Source organism: Heterocephalus glaber, unplaced genomic scaffold, assembly GCF_053883595.1.
Source record: "Heterocephalus glaber isolate CG9 unplaced genomic scaffold, H.glaber_assembly_v1.0 deba00001532, whole genome shotgun sequence".
Classification (NCBI taxonomy): domain Eukaryota; kingdom Metazoa; phylum Chordata; class Mammalia; order Rodentia; family Bathyergidae; genus Heterocephalus; species Heterocephalus glaber.
In genome coordinates, this window is record NW_028258330.1 from 13,524,158 (window position 1) to 13,549,213 (window position 25,056).

The following is a 25,056-nucleotide window of genomic DNA, read 5'->3' on the forward strand; positions in this document are numbered from 1 at the left end:
GCATGTCCCCATTTCATTTTTTTGAGACAGTCTCACTATGTAACCCAGACTAACCTTGAACTCACAATCTTCCTACCTCAGCTCCCAAATGCTAGGATTATAGGCATACACCACTATGCCCAGTCTCCTTCCCACCTTCCTAAACCATTTGCCAATGACTGCCCTCCACTGCAGGTGAAAGATCCTGGAGTATATCCATGCTATGGTCTATCATTGTTGTTGTTCTAAAATATACATAACATAAAATTTACCATTTTAAGTATATAACTCAGTTGCATTAAACACATTCACACTGTTGTGCAACCACCCCAATCACCCATGCCATTTATTGTAAAATACTACTGTGGATAAAATACTACTGTGGATACTCACTTTTTTTGTTGCTGGAAAAAATACCTGACATATACAACTTAAAAGAGAAAAGATTTATTTTCACTCATAGTTTCAGAGGTTTCATTTCCTGGGCAGCTGGATCCAAGGTAGAAAAAACATGGCGAAAGGGTGTAGTGTAGGAAAGCTGTCCAAATTATGACAGCCAAGAAGTAGAGAGCAGAGGAAGAGTCCCTGGGGGAAGGGCAATAGTTCCCAAGGTCACTTCTCCATGACCCACCCAGATACACCCAGAAGCGACCTTCACTATCTTTCTAGGCATCCCCCAAGTCAATCCTGTTGAAAATCAAAATTAATCATCACAGGGAAAGACAAAGGACAGAGCCAAAGGTTGTTGAGTTGATAAAGGTGGAAGAATTCTGGAGTCCAATAAATCTGCTCTACCTTGGCCCATCCACCTCACATAATGATTGATGGCACTCCCACCATTAACTGGACCTGACCTTGCTCCCTACTGACTCTTTCTGACACCTTCCTACCTCACCCCTCAAAAGCCAATTCCAGTTCATAATACTAAGGTACAGCCAATGGTGAGCACTCGCTATGAGCCAGGCCTCCTTTTTTGTCTTTTCCTTGACTCCTCTCAACAATACACTGAGCATGTTTATTAATGTCACTTCCACTTTCCCAGTGAGCCTACTGAGGCAGAAGGGAGCAAATCAGTTTGCCCAAGGTTGCAGAATTTAGGTTCCGATTCAGGTAGTCTGGGGCCAGCTTTTAGCCACAATGCCACATTAAATGGGAAATTGGGCCACCTGTGAGACCATGAAATCATTTAATAAAATTCTTTTTACTCATTAAATCAATGCATAAAGAAAATTATTTAAGATATTGTTGCCTATCTTGTCTGTTTTAAAACATCAATGTTTATGCCCCAGGGAAAATACTTCTAAAAAAAATCATGAAAGAGTACCCCCAAGAGGTAGAGTCTCCATATGGTTAATCAATGGGTGGTGGCTTTAGTGGACATTCTTAGTATCTAAGGCACTGCAGGTGAATCCAAGTAAGTGGAGAGCATAAGCCCACACATATGCCACCATACTTTCCAAGTCCTAGCAAGAAAAGAAGGGTTTACCTGGAACACAAAAGCAGGGTTCTGAGAAGGTATAGAGGATGTGGAAGCACTTTAGACTAGAAACATCAGGGAGACTTCAATACTCAGCCCTGAAGGCATCTGAGGCCCAGGGAGAACTGGAGAGCAGAAGTCAGCACCCAACAGAAACTGCAAGTGTTGGGAATTTGGGGAAGGCAAAGAGAAAACTAGGGAATAAATAACTCAGCGCAACCCCTCCCATCCAGTGCCTTCTGCTGGCCAAACTCAAGAAGAAGCCAAACACAAGAAAGCTCTAGTGATGTAGACATAGCATTCACCCTCCAAGGTGTCAAAAAGGGTGGAAGAGGAATATTGGACTAGGGGAGAGAGTGTTAGTATAACAGCTGAGAAGAAACAGAGAAGCCCCTGTGCCAACCAGATATTTAATCTCTGTTAGCTACTACCATCTATCCGAGAAATATTTGGATCAGCCTTTTGTTTAAAAAGCAAAGGCAGAGAGTCAAACAGCCTCATAGCTTTCATTAGAACTCAACACTTGGCCTGATCTTGCACAAAGCCATGTGATTTCTTTAAATTCAGGAAGACATATAACACAAAACTTATCATCATAACCATTTTTAAGCATACAATTCAGGGATAAAACACATTCACATTGTTGTACAACCACCACCTATCTTCAGAATCTTTTCATCTCCAAAATGAAAGTTAGTACCAATTAAACAATAATGTCCCTTTCTCCCCTCCATCCAGCCCCTATAACTGCTGTCCTACTTGCTGTCTCCATGAATTTGATACTCTGGGTACCTCATGTAAGTGGAGTCACACAAGATTTTTCTTTCTCATGTAATATAACGTATTTAAGATTCATCCATGCCATAGCATGTATTTTAAATAATTCAGAAAAATTAATACCTTGTGAATCTTTACCTTATGGACCCAACTCCATTCAAAACCTCTTATGAGCAGGTCAACACTTTGTAAATTACAAATATTTCCCCATCAAAGCACCACAGTTCTTATCTTACTGATTATTCCAATTTGACACATTATTTGACATATTAATAAAGAAAAGAGATAGAGAGAGGAAAAGAAGGCTCCAAATGGAATTTGTAGTCCTGAAACTGACTTTTTGCACCACAAATATAAAGAGAGTAAAACATGTAAAACATTTGTTAGGGAAATTTTCTGAGCCAGTAGCATACTTGCACTCGGGCAGTTATAAAAATTCACCTGCAAGGTCATTTCATTAGTATGTGAATATTTTCCAACATACACAAAAGAAGAATGTACCTTATAAATTCAACCCTCCATGCTTATACCAAAAGTCAAGGCTCAATGGGCTCAGACACGTTCTAGAGAGGCCAGAAAGAGATCCTCCAATTTGTGTCCTATTGTCAGGCATTTCTTCATGGGCCTCCATCAGCTCATGCTAATTGTGATGCACAGTTCAAGTCTCTGAGGAAATGTTTGGCTCCCAAACTGCACACTACTTTCAGTGGCTATGGCTACCAAAGAATGAGGAAGGTTTTGCCAATACTTAGTAATTTCATCAAGAAGTATAGAACCATAGACACAAGAGTAAAAGGGGCCAAGATTAAAAATCAACTCATGATTCAAATGTTTTAGTCAACACTAATCTCTATAAACTGTCACCTCTCAGGCAAGATGTGAATCTAAATGAGCTGGTGCCATTTGGAAGCCCAAGTTTCATCTGATGTATTCACCAAGGGATAACCTTGTGAAGTCCTTCCTGGATGGTGATTCCAGACATGATCTCAAACACTGACTAGTAACCCTCTGTCTATTCCACTACCCACACAAATTGATCACTTTTTCTAAACATTAACCAAAAGGATGGATTTAAAAGTTTTCTTTGCATATATTCTGATGCATTAATTTTTAAAATGTTTTCAGTTGGCTTTACAATGTTTTAGGAAAGAGAGACACAGAGTTTACCAAACAGTGATTTCAAGTTCTACTTTCTAGAGGCTGTCATAATACTTTTTCAGATTTGGTAATTTTTTTTTTCCACTTTTTCTTATACAGCTAAATTATACTTTTATATCAATTTTAGATTTCTCCATCCTTTTATTTTCTGCTGTGTCAGATGAGAACTTAGCTTTATTACATAATTTTTCCACCTCCCCTATTTTTCCAAAATAATTTCCCTTATTCTTGATCCTATCAAAAAAATGCCCTTCTGTTTTCTGATTTTTTCATTGTTTACTGATGAACCAAGAACTATATTTTTATGTTTTCTTTCTATTCCAGTGTTTGATTTTTCTAAAGCTTCTTCTTGTCTTTCTCTTTTTGTAACATCTCTTTGTAAAGATCCTACATTTTTTAAAGAGCTTACATCTTGCAAGATGACATATATTTTGTTGTTTATCTTCAAATGCCTTGCTCCTTGGTGATGTTGAGTGGTATTTGGGAGTTTCCTTCTCCCATCTGTGCACCCTAGGCTTGATCCAGACATGAAATTATTTGTTTTGCCTGAAGGTCATTTTAAGTGAGCATAACTCCATACTGACAACAGAATAGTACTTTGCAATATAGCAATCAAGATCAGCCTCAAGAGCCAAATACGAAATTAAGTAGACTTGAACCTGAATCTATTTTTGCTGCTTATTAACCACGCAACCTTAGGAAATTGAATCCTTTAACACTTCTCACACTTGTAAAATAAAGGCAGTGCTGTACAAAAAAGTCAAGATTATAGAAAAGAGTAGCTGTCAGCTTAGCCCAGACATTTCCTGATGCCAGGGAACTACTTATTTCTTGTTACATACTATTGCTGTTGTTTTCAAAAGGCTTCTTCCATGCCTGCTTGTTTAGTTATCTGACTATTCCAAGAGAGAGGAAAATCTAGAGTTGTCTCTTTTGGAGGGGACTCTCAGCCTCAGATAGGCCACCAGAGCCTCAGGGTATGTCACATAGTCAATGTGGGACTGGTCCTCAAGGCAGCAGAGCAGAGTGTGGACCAGCATAGTCTCAGCATATAGATTTGTGGGCTCCATCTCACTTCAGTTTCTTCCTACTTAGCTAAACTTAAGCACATTCCTCAACTTCTCTGAGCTTCAGTTTCCTTATCTGTATAGGAGAAAGAATAATAGTCCATACAACATACATAAATTGCTGTGCAGCTTTCTGAGAGTTCATACATATGTAACAATGTCTGCCACATAATTAGTCCTAGATAAATATAGTTTGAGTATCATTTTAGGGTCCTTAACAAAGTGTTGTACCACCACCCCAAGCTGCTGACTCAGACAGCATTAGGTTCTGGTTCTTTCCCTACTAGTTCTCCAAATCTCTCCTCACTGTCTCTTCTAATTGAGACCTGAATTGGAATAAACCTGTGTCTAGATTTCAGACCATGGATATGCTTATGTAGGACAACCCACTAAGGTAGTGCTTAGAGCTGGCTGTCCCTAAATTAGGCAGGCTGAAGGCTGAGATAATCATGAATATGTCAGCATAAGAACTGAGAATTAGACTCTAAGAACTTAGATTTCCTTCTGTCTCTTCTAAGACTCACCACTCATACAAGAGCAAGTGTGACCAAAATCATCTACTAAAGCAGCGTTTGCTCTGAGTTTTGCAAGAAACGTCCAGAACAGGGATTCTGGTGTCTGTTTACTATTTTCTTCCTTATCCACTGTATTAGTTAGGATTCTCTAGAGAAAAAAAAAAACGATAGAAAAATATATGTAATTGTTCAAGGGGAGGTATTAAGTAGGCTTACAGGATCAGGATCAGAGGTGGAAGGATCCATAATGGCCGTCTGAGCTGGAGAATCCAATAGATTCAGCCCAAGAAAATGGAAACCGTAGGACAGAGGGATCAAGGATGCAGTCCCAGTCCAAGATTGAAGGTCTGGAAGCTCACTGCAGCATTGCTAGTGCAGGTTTGGATTGGAAGCCTGAAGAAATTGTAGACGGACGGCAAGGGTGAAGACTGGAGCTCCTCCACAGCATGGACACTTCCTTCTTCTTCCCTTTTGATCCCATTCAAGATAGATGCCTGTTGGTTGTTTCCATCCACATCCAGGGAGGGTCTTCTCCCCTCAGTTTGCTGGCCTACTTACCAATCATCCACCGACACACCCAAGACTGTGCTTCACTATTCTGCTGGGCATTTCTTAATTCACTCAATTTGATATACCATGATGAATAATCACATCCACATATTAGCATAGCAAAGACCCTGAGAAGCCCACAAATGTACCTGATGCAATTCATTGTTTCCTAAACTTATTTGACAGAGGAACTAATTCTTTACCACTTACTTCTTAAATCTACCTTTCAAGTTGCTGGTATTTCCAGGAACACACTTTGTTCAAGATGAGTCAAAATTGCAGGCAAATATTCACAAGGGTGTTTACTAATGAAACAGAAGGATGAGGAAATTGTGGACACTGATCCTTAAAATACCTCATTTTAATCCCATGGCACATGATTGATGCTGATCTGTGTCTACCTAATGTTCTGGAAGTAGGTCTGCTGAAAGTCAGAAGCATTAACAATCTGGGCCACATCCTCGGTTCTGCAAATGCTGTGCCAAAAGTATCATTCATTTGCTGTGATGGTTTGTCCAGTCCCTCTGCAGCTTGAACAGTCTTTCTACCTCACCTAGGCTGTGACATAATTTGCAGTTTCATTGAAAGTTCTTTCTGGAGAGACTTGAGGGGACCTGAGAAACCTTCAGAATCTGTTACCTTTATTAGAGCTCAACATCGCCATCCACAGGGTTCCCTGAGGAGTGCAGGGCAGTGATACATTGACCAATGATTAAAAGCAAGAGGTTCTGAGTCTCTCAGTTACTTTTGCACTCGGGCTCTGAGCATCCATTTCTTCTTCTGTAAAGTAGAGATTGTAATACCTCTTGTGCAGAAAAGAGTTGCTACAGCAAACCCAAACTCTTAGTCACTTTCCTCATCACTGGACAAAATACCTAACACCTGGAACTTTAACAAAGGAGAGGTCTCTTTTGGCTCACGTTTTCACTCCATTGTCATCAGCTCCAAGCCAGGAAGAGCATGGGAGAAGTGCCTGTCCTGGAAGAAGAGAACTGCTCATATCATGGCTGCCAGGAAGCAGAAAGAGAGAAGCAGGGAGCCTAAAACGGAGATAGACCCTTCCAGATCATGCACCCAGTGACCTGCATCTTCCATCCAGACCCGACCCCCTAACAACAAGTCAGCTACTGGTCTCCCCAATAGATAAATGCACCATGGGTACAGTGCCCCCAGGATTCAAATACCTTCCACATACATAAGAATATTAGGGTCCACCCCAGATCTAAACCATAACTCTTGAGATGCATATTTTTAAAAAGCCCAAATGTAAGATTGGCATCGGAGACTGTGGATGTTAGGAAGGTTCCCACCGTTCTCTGATAAAAATGGCTCATACTCATGGGATCTAAACTGTTTATGCACAAACTATGGCTCTTGCTGAACTTTCCTTTGAGAGTCTGAAACTTCCCTTTGAGAGTCTGAAACTTCCCTTTGAGAGTCTGAAATTTGAAGTACAGACTTGCCAGAGGGTATCTACATGGCCAGTACTGAATTAAATCTTCAGGAATTGCATCTCTGGTGTTCCCTGATTGAATGTTACAAGCATTTCACATGTATAGTCACAGTCCAGTGTCATATGAAATACTCGTGTCCACAGGGGAGGACCCCTGGAGGCTTGTGACTCGTTTCCTCTGAACTTCACCCCGTACATCTTTTCCCTTTGCTGAGTTTTCTTTCTAACCTTTTACTGTAATAAATCAGAGCCATGAGTATGACTACGTACTAAATTTGTGAGTCCCCTTAGCAAATCATCAAACCAGGAAGTGGCCTTGGGAAACCAAACATAGGGTTATTGTGAATATACCCTTCTGGGTACACAGTAAGTAAGCATGGGCATGAGAAAGAATTGTATACCAAGCATATTTCTACCTCCCTTCTAGGCATTCTTCTGCTTCTTGGTATCAAAGGGCCCTAGGACCCTATTTCTGTCCTTTGCCTGAGTTTGGTCTCCCCAACTACTAGTAGAGTCCTGGCTACTACTGACGGGATATCACTGTATATCCTGGAAATTCTGTCTCTGCATTTATCAAGTGTGTGTTTCACAGGGATGTTGCTTTAAAACTGTTTATTTTATTTTTCTTTTAAATTGATTCCTTTATAACTCTAACTCTAACTAGACATTTAGAAATACTGTTATTACAATTTAAATTATAGTTGTATACTATCACAGGATGCTGTATAGGTAGATTATTTCAGCTGTGGATTTCCTCCCCACAAGTTCTTTATTTAAAAGTAGGAACAGTATTAGTTCATTGATATTTTCCTTTACATATTCTCACTTGAATGGCACAGCAACCACTGGGAAATTTATAATCAGGAAGGGAAAAGCAAGGTATTTCTATTCTGGTTCTAAAAATATTTGGTCTAGCATTTGGAGGTCTTTTTTGGGTATGAATATATGCAAAAGGACACCAATGATTTTTCTGAAATAATTTCCATCTTTCTTTAAAATTTGGTTATAGTTCAAGTCTATTAAAATGTCAAATGGACTTAGTTAATGAATGCTCAATTATATTTTTGGATGAATTTCATTTTCATAAAATCAAACCAAGAGACAGTATATAGAGCCACTGATTTAGTGCAATTTTCCCTACAGAAAATGTACCAGGTCTTCAAAGAATAGGATAGTAGTATTAAAATCAAGACTCTTTTGAGTTAAGGCAATTGTATGAAAGCTAAAATATAGCTACCCAGATTGGACATTGTTACTCAGAACATTGGAGCAGCTAAATTGGAAAAAGAAAAATACCAAATAGTTTCTCTGGTGTGAGAAACTGAAAGGCTAAATAAGGATCAAAATGTATAATAGATAATGTGAAATAGGAAGAAAAAGTCCAAAGGGGAAGGGGAAGGGGAAAGGAAACCAGGAAAAGGAATAAATATTAGAAAAGGAAAAAACAGAAAGAAAGTCTTTGTAAATAGGGAGGAGTGAAGGGGTTGAAGGGAGGGGAGGGGAATTAAGAAAAAAATAAGAACCAAAATATATCATGTAAAGGTACAAATTCCCAATGATGAATGTCGTCATACTGTATACCTAAAATGTACCAATATATTTAATGAATAAAAAAAAAACAAGGAGCATCTGAGAAGGCAAAGTGGACGATAATAGCATGTTTGCTATTAGTTTTTGATGCAGCAATCTACTTCAAAACATAATAGTTAAGGCAGCAATCATTCATTCATGTCCTCGTTCTATACATCAGCACCTATGGGTGCAGTTCAGCTGAGTAGTTCTCCTGCTTTTGACCACACTAATTTATATGAAGTCACGTAAAGGTGGTCACCCAGAGAGCTCTGGTTCCAGGGTTTGGCTGGTTTTTGGCAGGGCAACAAGTGACCAGACCACATGGTCTTTTGTCCTCCAGCAGGATAGTTTGGCCCTATTCTCATGTGGCCTGTGTGTTTCAAGAGAGCAAGAGGATAAGCACATTTCCTGCTCATCTTGTTTTCTTTTGTCCCATTGGTCACAGAAAATTACATATTCAATCCCAGAGTCAGTGTAGGAGAGTCCTCCCTATGGCCATGTGTATCGTGGGCTATTTCTGCAATAGATTACCTCACCCAGGTTCTTTTACTCCTTTACACTTTTGGCTTAAAATTTTCCATCTTATACTTGTTTACCTGCTTCTTTTTTTTTTCTTTATATGTCCTTTTATTGACACATTTTAGGTATACAATGCAATGACATTCATCATTGGAAATTTGCACCTTTACATAATCTCTCTTGGTTCTTATTTTTCCCCCTTCCCCTGCCCTCCCTTCAACCTCTCCATCCCTCCCTATTTACAAAGACTTTGTTCCAAGTTTTTCATTTTCTCATATTAATTCCACTGCCTTCTTTCCTTCCTCCGACCCCTCCCACTCCCCCTTCCCCTTTGCTCCTTTTCTTCCTATTTTACATTATCTATTATACCTTTTAGTCCTTATTTACACTTTCAGTTTCTCACACCAGAGAAACTATTTGGTATTTACACGTTTGTCCTATTTATTTCACTTAAGAGTATCACCCCAGTGTGCATCCATGTACCTATAAATGTCTCTAATTTCTCATTTTTTATGGCTAAGTAGTACTCCATTTTATTTAGAAAACCTCCACATTTTCTTTATCCAGTCTCCAGTTGATGGACATTGGGGCTGTTTACAAGTTTTAGCTATTACAAACTGTGCTGCTATGAACATGGGTGTACATATATCACTGTGGTATGATTCTTTTAATTCTTTTTTTTTTTTTTTTTGGTACTGGGGATCGAACTCGGGTCCTTGCATTTGCAAGACAGGCGATGGAACCACTGGGCTAAATCCCCGGCCTGATTCTTTTAATTCTTTGGGGAACATACCCAGCAGGAGAATATCTGGGTCAAATGGGGCTTCTAGTCCTAGTTCTTTCAGTTATCTCCATACTGATTTCCCCAGTCCAGTCGTTGCACCAGTCGACACTCCCACCAGCAGTGGAGTGGTGTTCCTCTTTCGCCACACCCCCACCAGCATTAGTTATTTGTTGATTTCAGGAGAGCAGCCATTCTTTCTGAGGTGAGGTGGAATCTCAGCATTGTTTTCATTTGCATCTCTCAAATGATGAGTGACGTTGAACATTTTTTCATATGTTTATTTGCCATTTCTACTTCTTTGAGAAATGTCTGTTCATTTCAGATGCCCATTTTTGGATTGGGTCTTTAAATTTGTGAGGTCTGATTTTTTTTTAAGTTCTTTACAGATTCAAGATAGTAGAACTTTGTCTGAGGGACCGCTGGTGAAAATTTTTTTCCCACATTGTGGGTTGTCTCTTCACACTGTTGGTGGTTTCTCTTGCTGTGCAGAAGCTTTTTAGTAAGAAGAGATCCCATTTGTTGATTGTGTTAGTTCACGGGCAACTGAGGGGAAGACTTTTGGTGGAGCTCTTGGAGTCTTCTATATACAGTATCATGTCATCTTCAAATAATGACAATTTGATTTCTTCATTTCCTATCTTTATTCCTTTTATTTCTTTCTCTTGTCTAATTGCCATGGCTAATGTTTCCAAAACTATATTGAACAGGAGTGGTGATAGTGAACATCCTTGTCTTGTTCCTGATTTTAGTGTGAAGGATTTCAGTTTTTGACCATTTAGTATGATATTGGCTGTTGGTTTTTCATAGATGACTTTTATCAGATTGAGGTAGAGACCATCTATTCCAATTTTGTACAGAGTTTTTAATCATAAATGCATGTTGGATTTTGTCAAATGCTTTTTCTGCATCTATTGAGATGATCATATGGTTTTTGTCCTTGGCTCTATTGATATAGTGTATTACATTGATTGATTTGCCTATGTTGAACCATCTCTGCATCCCTGGGATGAATCCCACTTGGTCAGGGTGTATGATCTTCTGGATGATCTGCATTCTATTTGCCGGTATCTTATTAAGGATTTTTGCATCTATGCTCATCAGTGAGATTGGCCTATAGTTCTCTTTTTTGGTTGGGTATTTCTCTGCTTTGGGGATCAAGGTGATGCTTGCTTGCTTCCAGGAATGAATTCAGGAGTATTGCTTCCCTTTCAATTTCTTTGAAGAGTTTAAACAGTAGTGGCAGTAGTTCCTCTCTAAATGTCTTGTAGAATTCAGTGGTGAAGCCATCAGGACCTGGGCTTTTCTTAGTTGGTAAGTTTTTAATTACGTTTTCAATTTCATTGATTGATGTTGGGTTGTTTAGGATTTTTAGGTCTTCTTCATTTAACTTTGGTAATTCATAAGTGTCTAGGAATCTGTCGATTTCTTCTGTGTTTTCCATCTTATTGGCATATAGGTTCTCGAAGTAGGTATTGATGATCCTCTCGATTTCTGCTGGGTCCATTGTAATTTCATCCTTTTCATTCCTAATTGCATGGATTTGGGCCTTTTCTTTCCTTTTTCTGATAAGGTTGGCTAAGAGTTTGTCAATTTTGTTTATTCTTTTAAAGAATCAACTCTAGACTTCATTGATTTTTTGTATTGTTTTCTTAGTCTCCATTGCATTGATTTCTGCCCTGATCTTCATAATTTCCTCCTTTCTATGGGCTTTGGGCTAGTCCTGCTCTTCTTTTTCTAGAAGCTTGAGGTTCAGCATCAGGTTGTTTAATTGGGCTCACTCTGTTTTCCTAATATGAGTATTCACTGCTATGAATTTCCCTCTTAAGACTGCTTTCATTGTGTCCCATAGATTCCAATATGTTGTATTGTCACTGTCATTTAATTGAAGGAACTGTCTGATTTCTTCTTTAATTTCCTCTGTGACCCATTGGTTATTCAGGAGTGTGATGCTCAATTTCCATTTGTTTATGAAATTTTTGCAATTGTTTTCTAATTTCATCACACTATGGTCTAATAATATACAGGGAATAACTTCAATTCCTTTGCACTTACCTAAATATGTTCTATGAATGAGTATTGGTCTATTTTGGAGAACGACCCATGTGCAGCTGAAAAGAATGTGTATTCTAGTTTTGTGGGATGGAACACTCTGTAAACATCTGTTAAGTTCATTTGTTCAAGAGTTCGATTGAGTTCTAGTATTTCATTGCTTGTTTCTTGTCTAGTTGGTCTATCTATTTGTGACAATGGAGTATTGAGGTCCCCCACTACTATTGTATTAGTGATTATATGATTTTTCATGTCTGTTAATATTGGTTTTATATATTTGGGTGCACTAGTGTTTGTTGCATACATATTTATGCTTGTCATCTCTTCCCCTTGGGTTGTTCCCTTTACAAGGATGTAGTGTCCTTCTTTGTCTCTCTTAATCAGTGTGGGTTTGAAATCCAGTTGGTCTTCAAAGAGGATAGCTACTCCTGCTTTTTTTCAGGTTCCTGTCACATAGAGTATTGTTTTCCACCCTTTAACTTTCAGTCTATGAGTTTCCTTTTGAATTAAGTGTATTTCTTGTATGCAGCATATTGTTGGATTTTGCTTCTTGACCCATTCTGCCAGTCTATTTCTTTTCATTGGTGAATTGAGACCATTAACATTGAAGGTTATAACTGATACATATTGAATTATCATTGTCATGAATTTTTCTTTTTGCTGGATTCTCCCCCTTAGCTTTTAATTTCTTGTTGCACCTGATGGATTCATTCTGCTAGACTTCCTGGGGTTGTGATCCTCATTGTCTTTTCATAGGATTTTGTCAAAAATTTTTTGGAGTGCTGGTTTTGTATTCATGAAGTTCTTAAGGTGCTCTTTGTCATGAGAGTATCTTATTTCACCAACAATTTTGAAAGATAGTTTTGCAGGGTACATCAATCTGGGTTGGAGGTTGTTTTCCTTTAGTGCTTGAAATACATCACTCCGAGCTCTCCTTGCCTTGAGTGTTTGCGTTGAGAAGTCTGTCATGAATCTGATGGACTTTCCTTTGTATATGATTTGTCTCTTTAACTGCTTATAGAATTTTGTTCTTCTGTTAGGTTTCTGGAATCTTAACAATTATATGTCTTTGTGTACATTTTTTTTTATCAAGGCTAGTCGGTGTCCTATATGCCTCACTTATTTGTATGTCAAGTTCTTTTCCCCTGCTTGGGAAGTTTTCTGGCATCACTTCTGTGAACAGTTTTTCTATGTCATCTGCACTCTCTCCTGTTTCTTCATTGACTCCAATCAGTCTTATTTTATTCTTCTTTCCATCATCTAACAGCTGCTGGATTGATTTCTCGTGGTCCCTTACAATTTTAAAGCAATTTTTCTTTTTCTGGTCACTAATTGCAAACTTATCTTCTATGTCTGAAATTCTGTCTTCATATTGGCTCATTCTGCTGCATAGACTTCAGTGGAGTTCTTAGTCTCCTGGAAATCTGTTTGCATCTGTTTTATGGATTCCATTTGTTTCCTATGTTGGAATTCCATCATGTTCCTCAGCTCCTCCATTTTTTTAATCTGTGTCCTCTCTAGATTTATTAATCATGTTTTGCACTATGGGCAAAATCTCTGCTGTTATGTGAGAAATTATTTTTGATTTCATTTTTTCCAGATCCTCTTTTGTTCCCAGTTCAGGGAGTCCAGGTGGTTGAGTATCATAATGTTCCATCTCGTTTCCCTTTGGGGTTGATGTAGGTGATCTGGAAGTCTGGTTCTGAGGCTTTTTTATATGTCTTCTCATTTCAACCGGGGTGGGGGGGGTGCTGGTGGCACCCACGCGGCTCACCTCCTCTGCCCTGGGAGGTGTGGCACTCCTATGCAGAAGCCTCTTCTGTTCTGGGAGCTATGGCTCGTTGACCCAGAAGCCTTCTTTGTGCTGGGAGCTGTGGCAGGGTGCCCTCCTCAGCACTAGTGGGGCTCTGCTCCTCAGAGTTTGGGGGCTGTGGTACTCTGGGCCTTGAGCCTCACCTACTCCATGCTGGCTGGTGGGGCTCTGCTCCTTGGCACTCACTGTTTATCTACTTCTAACAAAGTACTTGTATTAGTCATCTTTCCCATTGTGAAACACAATACCTGACACACATATTGTAAAGGAGGAGAGTTCTGCTTTGGCTCACATTTTCAGGAGATTCAGTCCATTGGCAGCTGCCTCCAAGCAGAAATGTGGAGTAAGGACACAGCAAAGTAAAGATACATCATTCATAGCAGCCAAGAAACAGAGCAGAAGGATAGTGACAGAAAGGAAGGGGTAAGGGACCGTGTATGGTAGCCAAAGTTATGCCTCCATGACACAAGTAGATATACACACAAGTATGTTTTACTAATCTTCTAGGTTTTTCTTAAGCCAATCAAGTTGATTCAATCAAACTTAACTACTAAAGTACTTAAAAAATTTTTAAGTTATGTTTTCCAGGACAGGCAACACGTAAATATTTTGAACTTTTATTTTTTATTAGTTTTCTGATGTATTCTGAAGTAACACCTACAATAAATAGAATGTAGTTCAACAAGATCAGAAGAGCTAAGGCTATGAATGATTGGAGATTGATGAGAGAATAATTTTTCAAGGAAAGGATGGAATAAAAGCTTGAGAAAATGGGAAGGCAGCAGGAAAACTCTATCTGAGGAGCATCAATACATGTTTAAAAGAAGAAACAGAAGTTTTAATTGAGGATGAAGAGAGGTAGCAAGGGGAGAAAGGAAAAGTGAGGGAAGATGTTAACATTCATGAACTGCTGACCCCAAGTGCTCTTTACTGAATAAGTGTGCTGTTCTGAGTGATTTCAGTCTGTCAGCAAATATTTCTTAAGCCCTACCATAAGCCATGGATTAGGAAGCAGTAATGAGCAAAGAGACATCCTTTCTCTCATGGATCTTATATACTAGTGGGGAAAACCCTTAGTGCACTGTTATATGAGATTAATAACAGTTGGATAAATGCTCTGAAGAACATGTACATATAAATGTAGGAGTAACCCCCCCTAGTCCAGTCTGGAACCAGAGATAAGGTTCCCCCAACAAAGAACATTTAAACTAAATTTCATCTTTTATGAAGCCCACAACAGTGTATGAAAGGATTTCCAAAATGATTATGATTTTTCTATTCACGGATGAGTAGACTAAGAGAAGAAAAAGCAATTAAGTAAGATCAGAGCCAGTAGGTGATATATTCAGCATTCAAACTCAGATTATCTTACATGCTCTCAGTACCATACAGCATAACTTGCCTATTGTACATCTTTTCCAGAGGTATTCTGGTCACTGAATGTGTTTATGTGTTATTTAAAAACAAGTAGAGTTTATTGTATTAAATTTAAATATAATATTCAGTGAAAAGAGAATCCTCCTCCCTATCTTACTCCCTAGGTTTCCTTCTCTGCAGCCAAGGACAATCAAGTTTCCTATCCAATTGTTCAGAAGTATAGTCAATACTTGCAGCAGTTACTTTGTGCCAGGTAGTTTTCTTCATCAATGTTTATTTATTTAATCCTCTAATAAGTAGTAAGTGTCATTATTAACCTATTTTTCGTGTAAAAGTATATTGTGCTTTTTTATACCAATATTTTGAATTTTAAATGAATACCAAATGTTGAGCCAGGTGTTGTGCACATTCTTAATCTCAGCCTTTTAAAGGCCGAGACAGGAGAATCTTGAGTTTGAAACCAGCCTGGGATACATAGAAAAACCCTGTTTCAAAATAAATCAATTAATTTTAATTTTTAAAATGAAATACTTTTCCTTGTGTACTGGTCAACTTTTGCCTTGATAATACTACATAACAAACAAGCCCAAAATTCTCAATGGCTTAATTGAAAACATTTATTTCTCACTTGTGAGTCAGCTGTGGCTTAGCAATGGCTTGCTTGCCTGGTCTTAACTCCAAACAGGGTTTGTATCTACCTCATATATCTCTTCTTCTAAGACCAAGACTGAAGAAGAGCCATCAACCTCTTAGGTAGCACTAGGAGCACAAGTGAAGAGAGTGAAAACAGTGCTTCGAACACCTCCACCGCAAACTGGCTTCTATCCATAGTCCATTGTTCAAAGCAGGGCACATGGCTCAATCCAAAACCCATTCAACATGGAGCTGTATTTCACATGGAGTATTCAAGGAAAGAACAAACAATTTTGAGTAGAATTATTTATACACCCTGAAAAATCCAACTTTTATCTTTTGTAGCTGGTATCTACAGGTATATTTGCAAAGATATAACTGTGAATTCATTAAAATAGCTTTCTTATGATCTTCTGCTGGAAAAAATCTAAACCAATACCTCTTTTCTGTTTACATTTCCCAGGATTTTTCAACATGTTTGGGAAGAAAAAGAAAAAGATTGAAATTTCTGGCCCATCCAACTTTGAACACAGGGTTCACACTGGGTTTGATCCACAAGAGCAGAAATTCACTGGCCTTCCACAGCAGTGGCACAGCCTGTTAGCAGATACAGCCAACAGGCCGAAGCCCATGGTGGACCCTTCATGCATCACACCCATACAGCTGGCTCCCATGAAGGTAGGTTGGTTTAGGAAGTATGCTTTTAGCCAGTTATGGTGGGTCAAGTCTCTAATCCCAGCACTCTGGGAGGCTGAGGCTAAAGCATCAAAAGTTTAAGCCCAGCCTGGGCAACTTAGTGACTTAGTGAGACCCTGTCTTAGAATTTAAAATTTTAGCAGGGCTGAGAATGCAAAGGTATCTTGATGCAAAGATCCAGGGTTCCATCCCTAGTACCATAACAACAAACAAAAAACAGAGCACCATGCTTTTATTTTATGCAGTAGACCATCTTTACGGGCAAGCTATAAAACCACATTTTTTTTAAACATCCCCATATTAGCCACCATTATTCTTCAGTGATTATAATAGTCATCATTCATTGTATATTCCAGTGCATAAAAAGGAAACTTGCCTTCAGATGTGAGTTATTTTAAAATCAGACATAAAATTCCATCACAAAATAGAACATTTTTACTTCTGCTTTGCATAATGATTGTAGGTCATTATACTGAAAAATATCAGTCCCCTCAAGTTACTATAGGCAAAAGACTCTGATCAAATATTATATTAGACAAATTTTGTTTTCTACTTGCTCACAATTTCAGATGTGCAATGTTACTAAAAAAGAAAATTCAAGCATTCTGGTTTCTGTCTGTTCTCCAGGATGTTAAGAATTCCAGATTATCAGGCAGTTTCCCAAAAGCTTTCTGTGGGAATTAAACATCACTGAAGTTCATCATTATATTATACCATAGATCAATCTAGAATTCTCTAAAACAGGCAAAGCACGAAATTCATTTTTTTCTCTTGCCAATTGTATTAATAAGGCTACATGAATCCCTTATTCTTTGTTGACTTGAATACATCATAAACTGTGCCTAAATGATATGCAAAGCATATTTAATCGGTTGTAAAGAGGGAGCATAGTTGATTAATTATTGGAAAAATCACCCGATCTAACCAAATTAGAATTGTGGTTCTGTCATATGTGCATGGTGCTGGTCATTCTAGACTAGTATTAAACAAGTGAGTGTGCTCTTTCCAGAGATCAGTAGAGTCTTACAGTCTAGCATTTTGTGTTTGATTTTCTGATAGGATTTTGAAATTTTTCAGAATAGTTAAAATGTTAAGTAGACAAAAGATGGATATTTGGGAAGAAAAACCTTTAGAGAAGAAAGAGCCTTCCAGTTTAATCAGGTATTTAATGATTCTTTAATAGAAATTAACCTATTAACCAACTCTCTACTAATTAATATTAGGCAATATCCTATGATTGAATACATTTTTCCCCAAAAAATTTCTTCACCAGTGGCCAAATAGGTAGTAGGCTTAGGGGCAGGAATATTCGTGAAAATAATTTTATATTACCAGAATGCAGACTCAATAAACTTCAGATATGCCAAGAGTGGGGAATATCTGAGAAGAAGTATATATTAAAAATTTCCTACGGCAGGGGATTTAGCTCAGTGGTGCCACTGCCTGTCTCACAAGTGTAAGGTCCTGAGTTCAATCCCTGGTACAAAAAAGAAAAAAATTTTTTCTTTTTTAGTTTCTTTGTTTTTCTTATATCCCAAGTTCTTTTGTTTTTGTTTTTTACAAAACTCAAAGAAAATGGAATGGGCATTGTGCCCAGAAAAGTCCTCTGTTGTTAATCACCTTGGTGAAAGGAAAATTCCCAAGTGAAACTAAGGCTTTTTTTTCCCCTTATCTTGGAGTACCATTATCAATACTATTGGATAAAAATATTCTAGAAGGAGGCAAAGTCTTAGAGATACATCCTATGTAAAAACCCAGATATACTGTGTTGTTAGAGTGGGTTTATTACTGGGCAAGGACTGAACATCATTTATTTCATCATGAGTTTCTAGTTGTCCAGATCTTACTAGGTCCTATCTGGCAGTAAAGAGGCTCCCATCTCACTGGTAATCCACCATGCTCAGTGAACATAGAACTTCGGAGAACCTTCTAGACGATTTCTTCCATTTCCTTGGTGGGCTGACTCATTATATTTTCCTTTCTGACAGAACTTATTAGTCTAATCAGTCTTACCAGAGGTTAAATCAAGATTTCCTAACAATTGAGCTTCTCAGCCTCATGATTATCTTACTGGTTCTATGGACTTTCCAGTCCTGGTACCAAATAGAGAAGCATTCAGTCTGCTTAAAATTTGTTAGAGATACTTGAATGCTAACTGTGTGGTGACTAGAAAATACATCTTGAGTATAGAATTAGCCTGGATTTCTGCAAACAGGACCTTGAGCAATGAATCTCCAACAGAAAAAGTGAAGTTAACGAAACATTTAACTGAAGGACATGCCAAAACTCCAGTACCTGATATTCTCATTGAACCTCTTTAGAATGACCCTTTTTTCCTCCAAATATAATGAGTACGATTAGCATTGCTGACAGATGGCAGATAATATTGGTGGTCAAAGAAAGTGCTGTTGTCTCTATCAGCCCCTCAGAATAAATAGAATTAAGAGATTTAAGGTGCCAAAGTATGCCATGCAGTCTGGATAATCCTCTTTCTTCAGAAATGCCCTCAAAAATCTTCCAACGTATTTGACTATAACATATAAAACATGTAGAATAAATATTAAAAGTCAGAGAAATCTAAAATAAGAAATTACAAATGAATTGACACAAAAGACTGAATACTGAAGATAGAATTATGCGGGTTTAAAGCCAGTTTGAAAAAAATTATTTAAGGTTAAATAGAACCAAAAATTCAAATTTTGTCTCATTGTCTTTCAAAATGGACAATGACAAATGAGAAAAAGATCATGGCATAAAAACAGGCAGTGAAAGAAGTATATTATCCCTTTTTCTGGGACAAAGTGCTCCTCCTTCAGTATTGGTCAACAGGCTTCAGGTTGGCTGGTGCCCCGGGGAAATCTACCTGTGCAATTTGCACTTTTCTTCATGATTGACTATGATTTCTTCTGTGCCTATTTAGAAGCTCATGCTTACCTATTATACCCATTGTTTACCAGGACTCAAATCTCTCAATGTACTTACAGTATTTCTCAAAATATACAGACAATCAGAACCACCCAAGGGGCTTGATAAAACACACACTGCTGGGCTCTATCTCCAGGGTTTCTGATTCAGTAGAAACTGGAATGGAGCTCAATAATTTGCATTTGTAATGTTTTCAGTTGGTGCTGATGATATTCCTCTGGAGACTAGACTTTGAAAACATTGATTTAAGTAGTTATAAAGGAATGTATCCACATAAGATAAAATCAGTGTGCATTGACACTGACCAAGATTTCTAAAATGTCATAAATTAGAACCCACAAGTTAGTTTGAACTTGTGTTGAAAGTTGAAGTTCTTGTGCCCAAGGCAAGGGTATGTAGGTTAATTGAAATAACCTAGACACACAAAGATGAAGATCCCTTTAAAATGTATAGCAAGGACCTGGAGATATACCTCAGTAGTATAGCACATGTTTAGCATGTACAAAGCTCCAGGTTCAATCCCAGTATAAAAACGTAATCTCTGTGAAACTCCTTTTTAGATCTAATATCATCTTGTCCATAAAAATGTGATAAGAAATATCAACAAAATTCTTTCTGAGATAGAAGCATGGTCATATTTGTTTGTTCTTACCTGTTGGATCTCAAATTTGGTCCTTTAACATAATCTCTGAGGGGAGGCTTATTATAACCCACAGTCTTTGGGCCCATCCTAGAGATTCTGATTGAGTAGTTCTGGCAATGGGAGCCAATGTGTGTATTTTTAGCAATTTCTTAGGCACTGTCACTGGATGGAGGACACAGTTCAAGAACACTGTTCTATGTGGACTGAGGCCAGAGCATAATGGTCCCTCTTTCCTTATGTTGTAGCCTAAAAATCATTTATAAAATACTAAAAAAAATAGAGGATAAATATTGAAAAGTCTTTGTACCTCCTAGCTAACATGAACAAACAGCATATCTTAATATATGTTACAGGTTATTTTTTTAAATTTTCAACTAGTATTATAGAAGTAATACTCAGTAGTATTATTTGGTGTATTTAAATTTTATTAAATGATAGCATATTGTATATACATATTATTCTCCAACTTGCTTTTTTTAACTTAACATTGTTTTGAGATCAACTCAGACTGATACATAGAACATACGTTTATTTTTTAAATTACTCCTAGGTTTTTTTTCCACAATTTATCCATTTCTCAAGTAAGGGAGATTGTAAAGTATTTTCAGTGACAGGTGACACTGTTGTGAACATCTGTGTTCATGTCTGCTTGGGGCTATGATGAGAAATTTTCCTGCAAGATTCTCAAAATGTGGTCTAGAAACCCTGGGAATCCTTCACACCCTTTCCCAGAGACTGCAAGAGCAAACCATTTTCCTAATAATACTAAGGAATCCTTACGTTCTTCACTCTCATTCTCTCCTGAGTGTACAGAGTGCAGTGTTTCAGAAGCTATACGATGTGTTGACTGGTGCATGCAGTTTATATTCTTATGTTTGAAATGTTTCTCATTTTAATACATAATTCAGTAAATATTGATAACTAAAAACCATGAACCAAAATCTTTTGGATCCTCAATAATTTTAAGGGTTCCTGAAACCAAAAAGTTTGATAATCACTGTCTTGAGCCTTACATCAAATCTGATTGCCAGAAGCTTCTGAAAATTATTCCTCACATACCACTTATTTTTGTTTAGTTTTGTTTATGAAAATAGAGACTTTTTCTTCTCCAGTTGGCTGGTAATTTTCTAGTCTATATAACTTTCTCAAAATTACTAAATATAACATCCTATCCTTTAATTGTCATAGAATATAATTTCTCTGAGCCAGTTGTGAAGTCACTGAAATGCTTACATCCTTACTCACAATCCTTTTTCTAATTTAGCCTTCAAAGCTTTTCTAACAACCCTCTTATTTCCTGTCAAGATTGAAAATTTACAGAGAATACCAAAGCAAGACTGGCTCTGACTGATTTCCCTCATCTTTAGCATCTTTAGTATTTTATAGTCTTCCAAAGCTGAGGTTCTGCCTCTTCCTTTTTTGTCTTCCTCTTCTGACCATTGCATTAAAAACAACTTATTAAAGAAAAGAAGTACAACTGAAAGCGGTGAATCTGCAAGTCTGGCCACCTGGTTCTTGAAGACCACTGTTCTGCTTTCTTCCCTGTCATAGCTTATGTTAAAAGCTCAACAAAGAATGAGTCCATGTCAATTACTCTACAATTTTATATCTTTTTCCCTTTTCATGATGCACAATTGTATGTTTAGAATTAAGTTTTGAAAGGTGTGTTTTCTTTCTTAATTCTTTTTCCATGGGATTTCCTCCAACTTTAAATAATTGAAATCTGCTCTCCAAAGATGACCAGAAATCTAATTTCTAACATCATTTCCCTTTGTGTCAAGGTAAACGGTGCTCCCAAGTTTTCAGCTCACTTACATATCACTTTATGTGCGTCTCTTGACTGGTCAGAATTTATTCTAGAAGGCTGTATCTCAGTGCCTCCTCTGCCTTCAAGGGATTCAAACTGTGTTTCAGACATTTGGCATAACCTCAGCCAAATGAAATCCTAGAAGTTCTCGAAGCTTGGAGGGATCCATCATGACATTTCTGGTTCCCATGCTTGCTAAAGAGCTTGTGCCATGAAAGCCACATAGTGCCCTTCAGCTAGGCCAAATGGCTTCTGTTCTTTTATTTGTGGTTCTGATTGTTTCTTCCAAGTCTCTTCTCAAAGCTCATGGATTAGATCCCCAGGATTTTCCTATTCTCTTAAGTCAGTATGGTTTTACCTCCTTCCTCTTTTAGATCTGTTTCCATCTACTAAAACATAATGTTGAACATAGAAGCATCTTTCTGAGATGAAACTTGATGCCCTCATTTTCACCCAGCTGGGCCTCCTTTTTGTTCCTGAGTGCCCACGTGGATCAACAGTAGGGTACATCCATGGTGGTAATAATGGGGCCAGCAGAAGACCAGGGAGGGGGTGTACTCACAGGCAGAACAAAGAACCAGTAAGAAGATATTGGAGAAGGAACACGCCCATGGAATTTAAAGGACAAACAAGTTGCCTGTGGTTCTAGAGCAGAGTGGGGTGAGGAGAAGATGGAGAGATATGTTCAGATAGGAAAGCAGGAACTGGATGGTGGGGATTTAGGAAACCAAATTCAGGAGTTTAATATTTGTTAAACCTCCATAGAAGAAGAATACAGGTCTCATACTAAGAAATTGTTCTCTTTTGAAATGATTGCTTCATCTAAAGATCACACACAATTTAAAGTGTACCAACCATATTGATCAAATATAATATGCCTCTGGGCTTAGGGATTTATTATTTAAATGGGTTGGAAGAGTTGGGTTTCAGGGAATCTTTCCAACTATGTAATTTTCAAAAGATATTTAAGGAAAACATGAAACTTCTGACAGAATCACCCATTTGTTATAAAGATAGTTAATTGCATTGGAAAGCAGAATGTGATTATAAAATAAAACTGGTTGATCAGGTTACCTGAATTTTAAAGACTTTTATCTAAAATCCCACTTCAAAAGAACAACACCGTGTCCACTGAGTTGGTTAGAATTGAGGTTCTCAGGGCCAGGGATTTAGCTCAGTGGTTCTACTGCCTGCCTTGCAAGCACAAGGTCCCACATTCCATCCCCGGTACCAAAAAACAAAACAAACACAGAACTGAGGTTCTCACTGGGAGTGCAGATTATAAATCCTTTATTGGATTTATCTGAATATTTCTACAATTGGAAAGCCAGTGAGTACAGCACCCTTGGACTCTCACAATTTGCTCTATGATTATTTATTTCTCAATTCCCTTTTTCTAATTTCAGTATACCTTTTCAACCGTCTCACTACCTCAGGGACTGTATAGACCTGCTTACATTAAAGAGAGTTGAGAAAGGTTATCTAGTTTCAAACAGGTGGATAAAACTAAAATCAAAGCCAGGTTTATTATATATCTTCATTTCTGGGAGCTCACCAAATTTATTAACTCCTAGAAAGGAATTCTACTGTATCAAAGAGGTTTGTATTTGATGTGTTTCCTGCTAGCATATCATCTCATCCCTCAAATATCTCTCACATTTTTTAGAAAGTAAAAATAGACATTAACCTCCTATAAGCCCCACATTTTACTTCAATGCTTTGCTTTGCAGTATTTCACTTAACCTATCTTAACACTTCCTTTCAGAGTCTGAGCAAACTTCAGCTCAGAAAGTACCTATGCTACTCAAAAAGCAAAGGCTGATGTTTTCAGGGAAGCAGTATCACCCCAGGGACATTGTGGCTGAAGGTGCCCACCCCTTGTTCCATATTGAGGTCAGGATGTTAACCATGTACCTTCTCCAGGACTCTTGGCATGGCACCCAGTATAATTCTATGACCAGAAATGGGTGGTTCCACACCTGCATTGGTCTTTCATATTCCATGATCCCAGTATTTAGAAAACAGCTCTCTGGGTCCCAATTCAAACTGGACCACTGAGACCCTATGAATGACTGATCTCAGTTACTCCCCACCAAGAGTTCAGCATCTCCTGTCACCCTGGAAAAGAAAGTAAACATAAATAGGACAGGGTATTTTAAAGTAATTATCAGGAATATGTTATACCAGAAAGTTATTTATGACTGAGATGGTTAGATCTATTCCAAATGCTTCCTCTGGTGGTTCATGATACCTTTCCTGGCATTCCTGCAGCAACCACCCTTCTACTGTAACTCCAGGGAGGATGAGACAGAGCAGAGCCCACCAAGACAGAATGTGCAACTGAGACCACCTCAAACTGATTATTCTGTCCCAGATCTACTCCCAGGGCTAAAGTTGGTACAGGGGCAAAGCAGGAATCTAATCTACAGTGATCTGCAGTTTTGGGCTAACCATCCTGGGAAACAGGCCTGACCAAAATTGAGAATATGATTACTGAACATTGGATGGTATTTTACGGAGCACAAAACATTTAATATATATTATTTGTAGCATTCTTATAAGAACTGATGAGTAGCTTCAGCCTCAGAAAGGCTAACAAATTTGAGTAAATTGAACCCAGTTCTAATATCAGAGACCCAGCTGCATTTGGTTGACACACACCTTTTCTTTCTCATGTGTCCTAAATAGTTAATGATTACTTTCTGTTGCCTCTCAAAGTATTTGCTTTTGACAGGAAAAAAGATAATCATAATTTTAAGAAGAGAAACTTACATTTTAACATCAGATAGATAAATTGCAGTGGTGACACTGTTGAGCAGGAGAAATTTTCTCATTTGCTTCAAGTAGAACAAGAAAGATTGACTGGTGTAGAGAACATTGGCAAAAATGCCCATAATCAGAGATACTGATGACCAATCATGGCCTTGTGTATCAGCTGCTGTATCTTATAGATACTCCACACATTCCATCTCTGGTAGACTGAGTTATTAATTCGATTATCCCACTTGTCATATCCCATGAAGGGCTGAATACTCTTCATCTCCTTGAATTTGAGCTTGACCAAGTGATTTGCATGGTCAATGGCATAGTGAGAACAAAGGCATGTAATGGGCAGCTAAGATCTCCTTTTATGCATTGTTTCATAACAAGAAAATGACTTGGAGAATTCAGTGATTTTAGAAGAGTAAGTGGCACCTCGAGCAGAATCACCCAGTTCCACCTTCATCTTATGATACTCAGTGTGTGGGGGTGTTTGTTACACA

At 38.0% G+C, this 25,056-nt stretch overlaps 1 protein-coding gene across 2 annotated transcripts in view; it reads left to right on the plus strand.

Annotated features, from left to right (window-relative positions):
• Positions 1-25,056, plus strand: part of Pak5 (p21 (RAC1) activated kinase 5) — a 321,615-nt gene that overhangs the window by 190,840 nt on the left and 105,719 nt on the right. For both annotated transcript variants that reach the window (XM_004840815.4, XM_021255058.2), the window contains one exon: positions 16,186-16,400. In XM_004840815.4, the coding sequence (XP_004840872.2) occupies positions 16,197-16,400 (204 nt within the window). In that variant the 5' untranslated portion in view covers positions 16,186-16,196. The remainder of the gene's footprint in view (positions 1-16,185; positions 16,401-25,056) is intronic.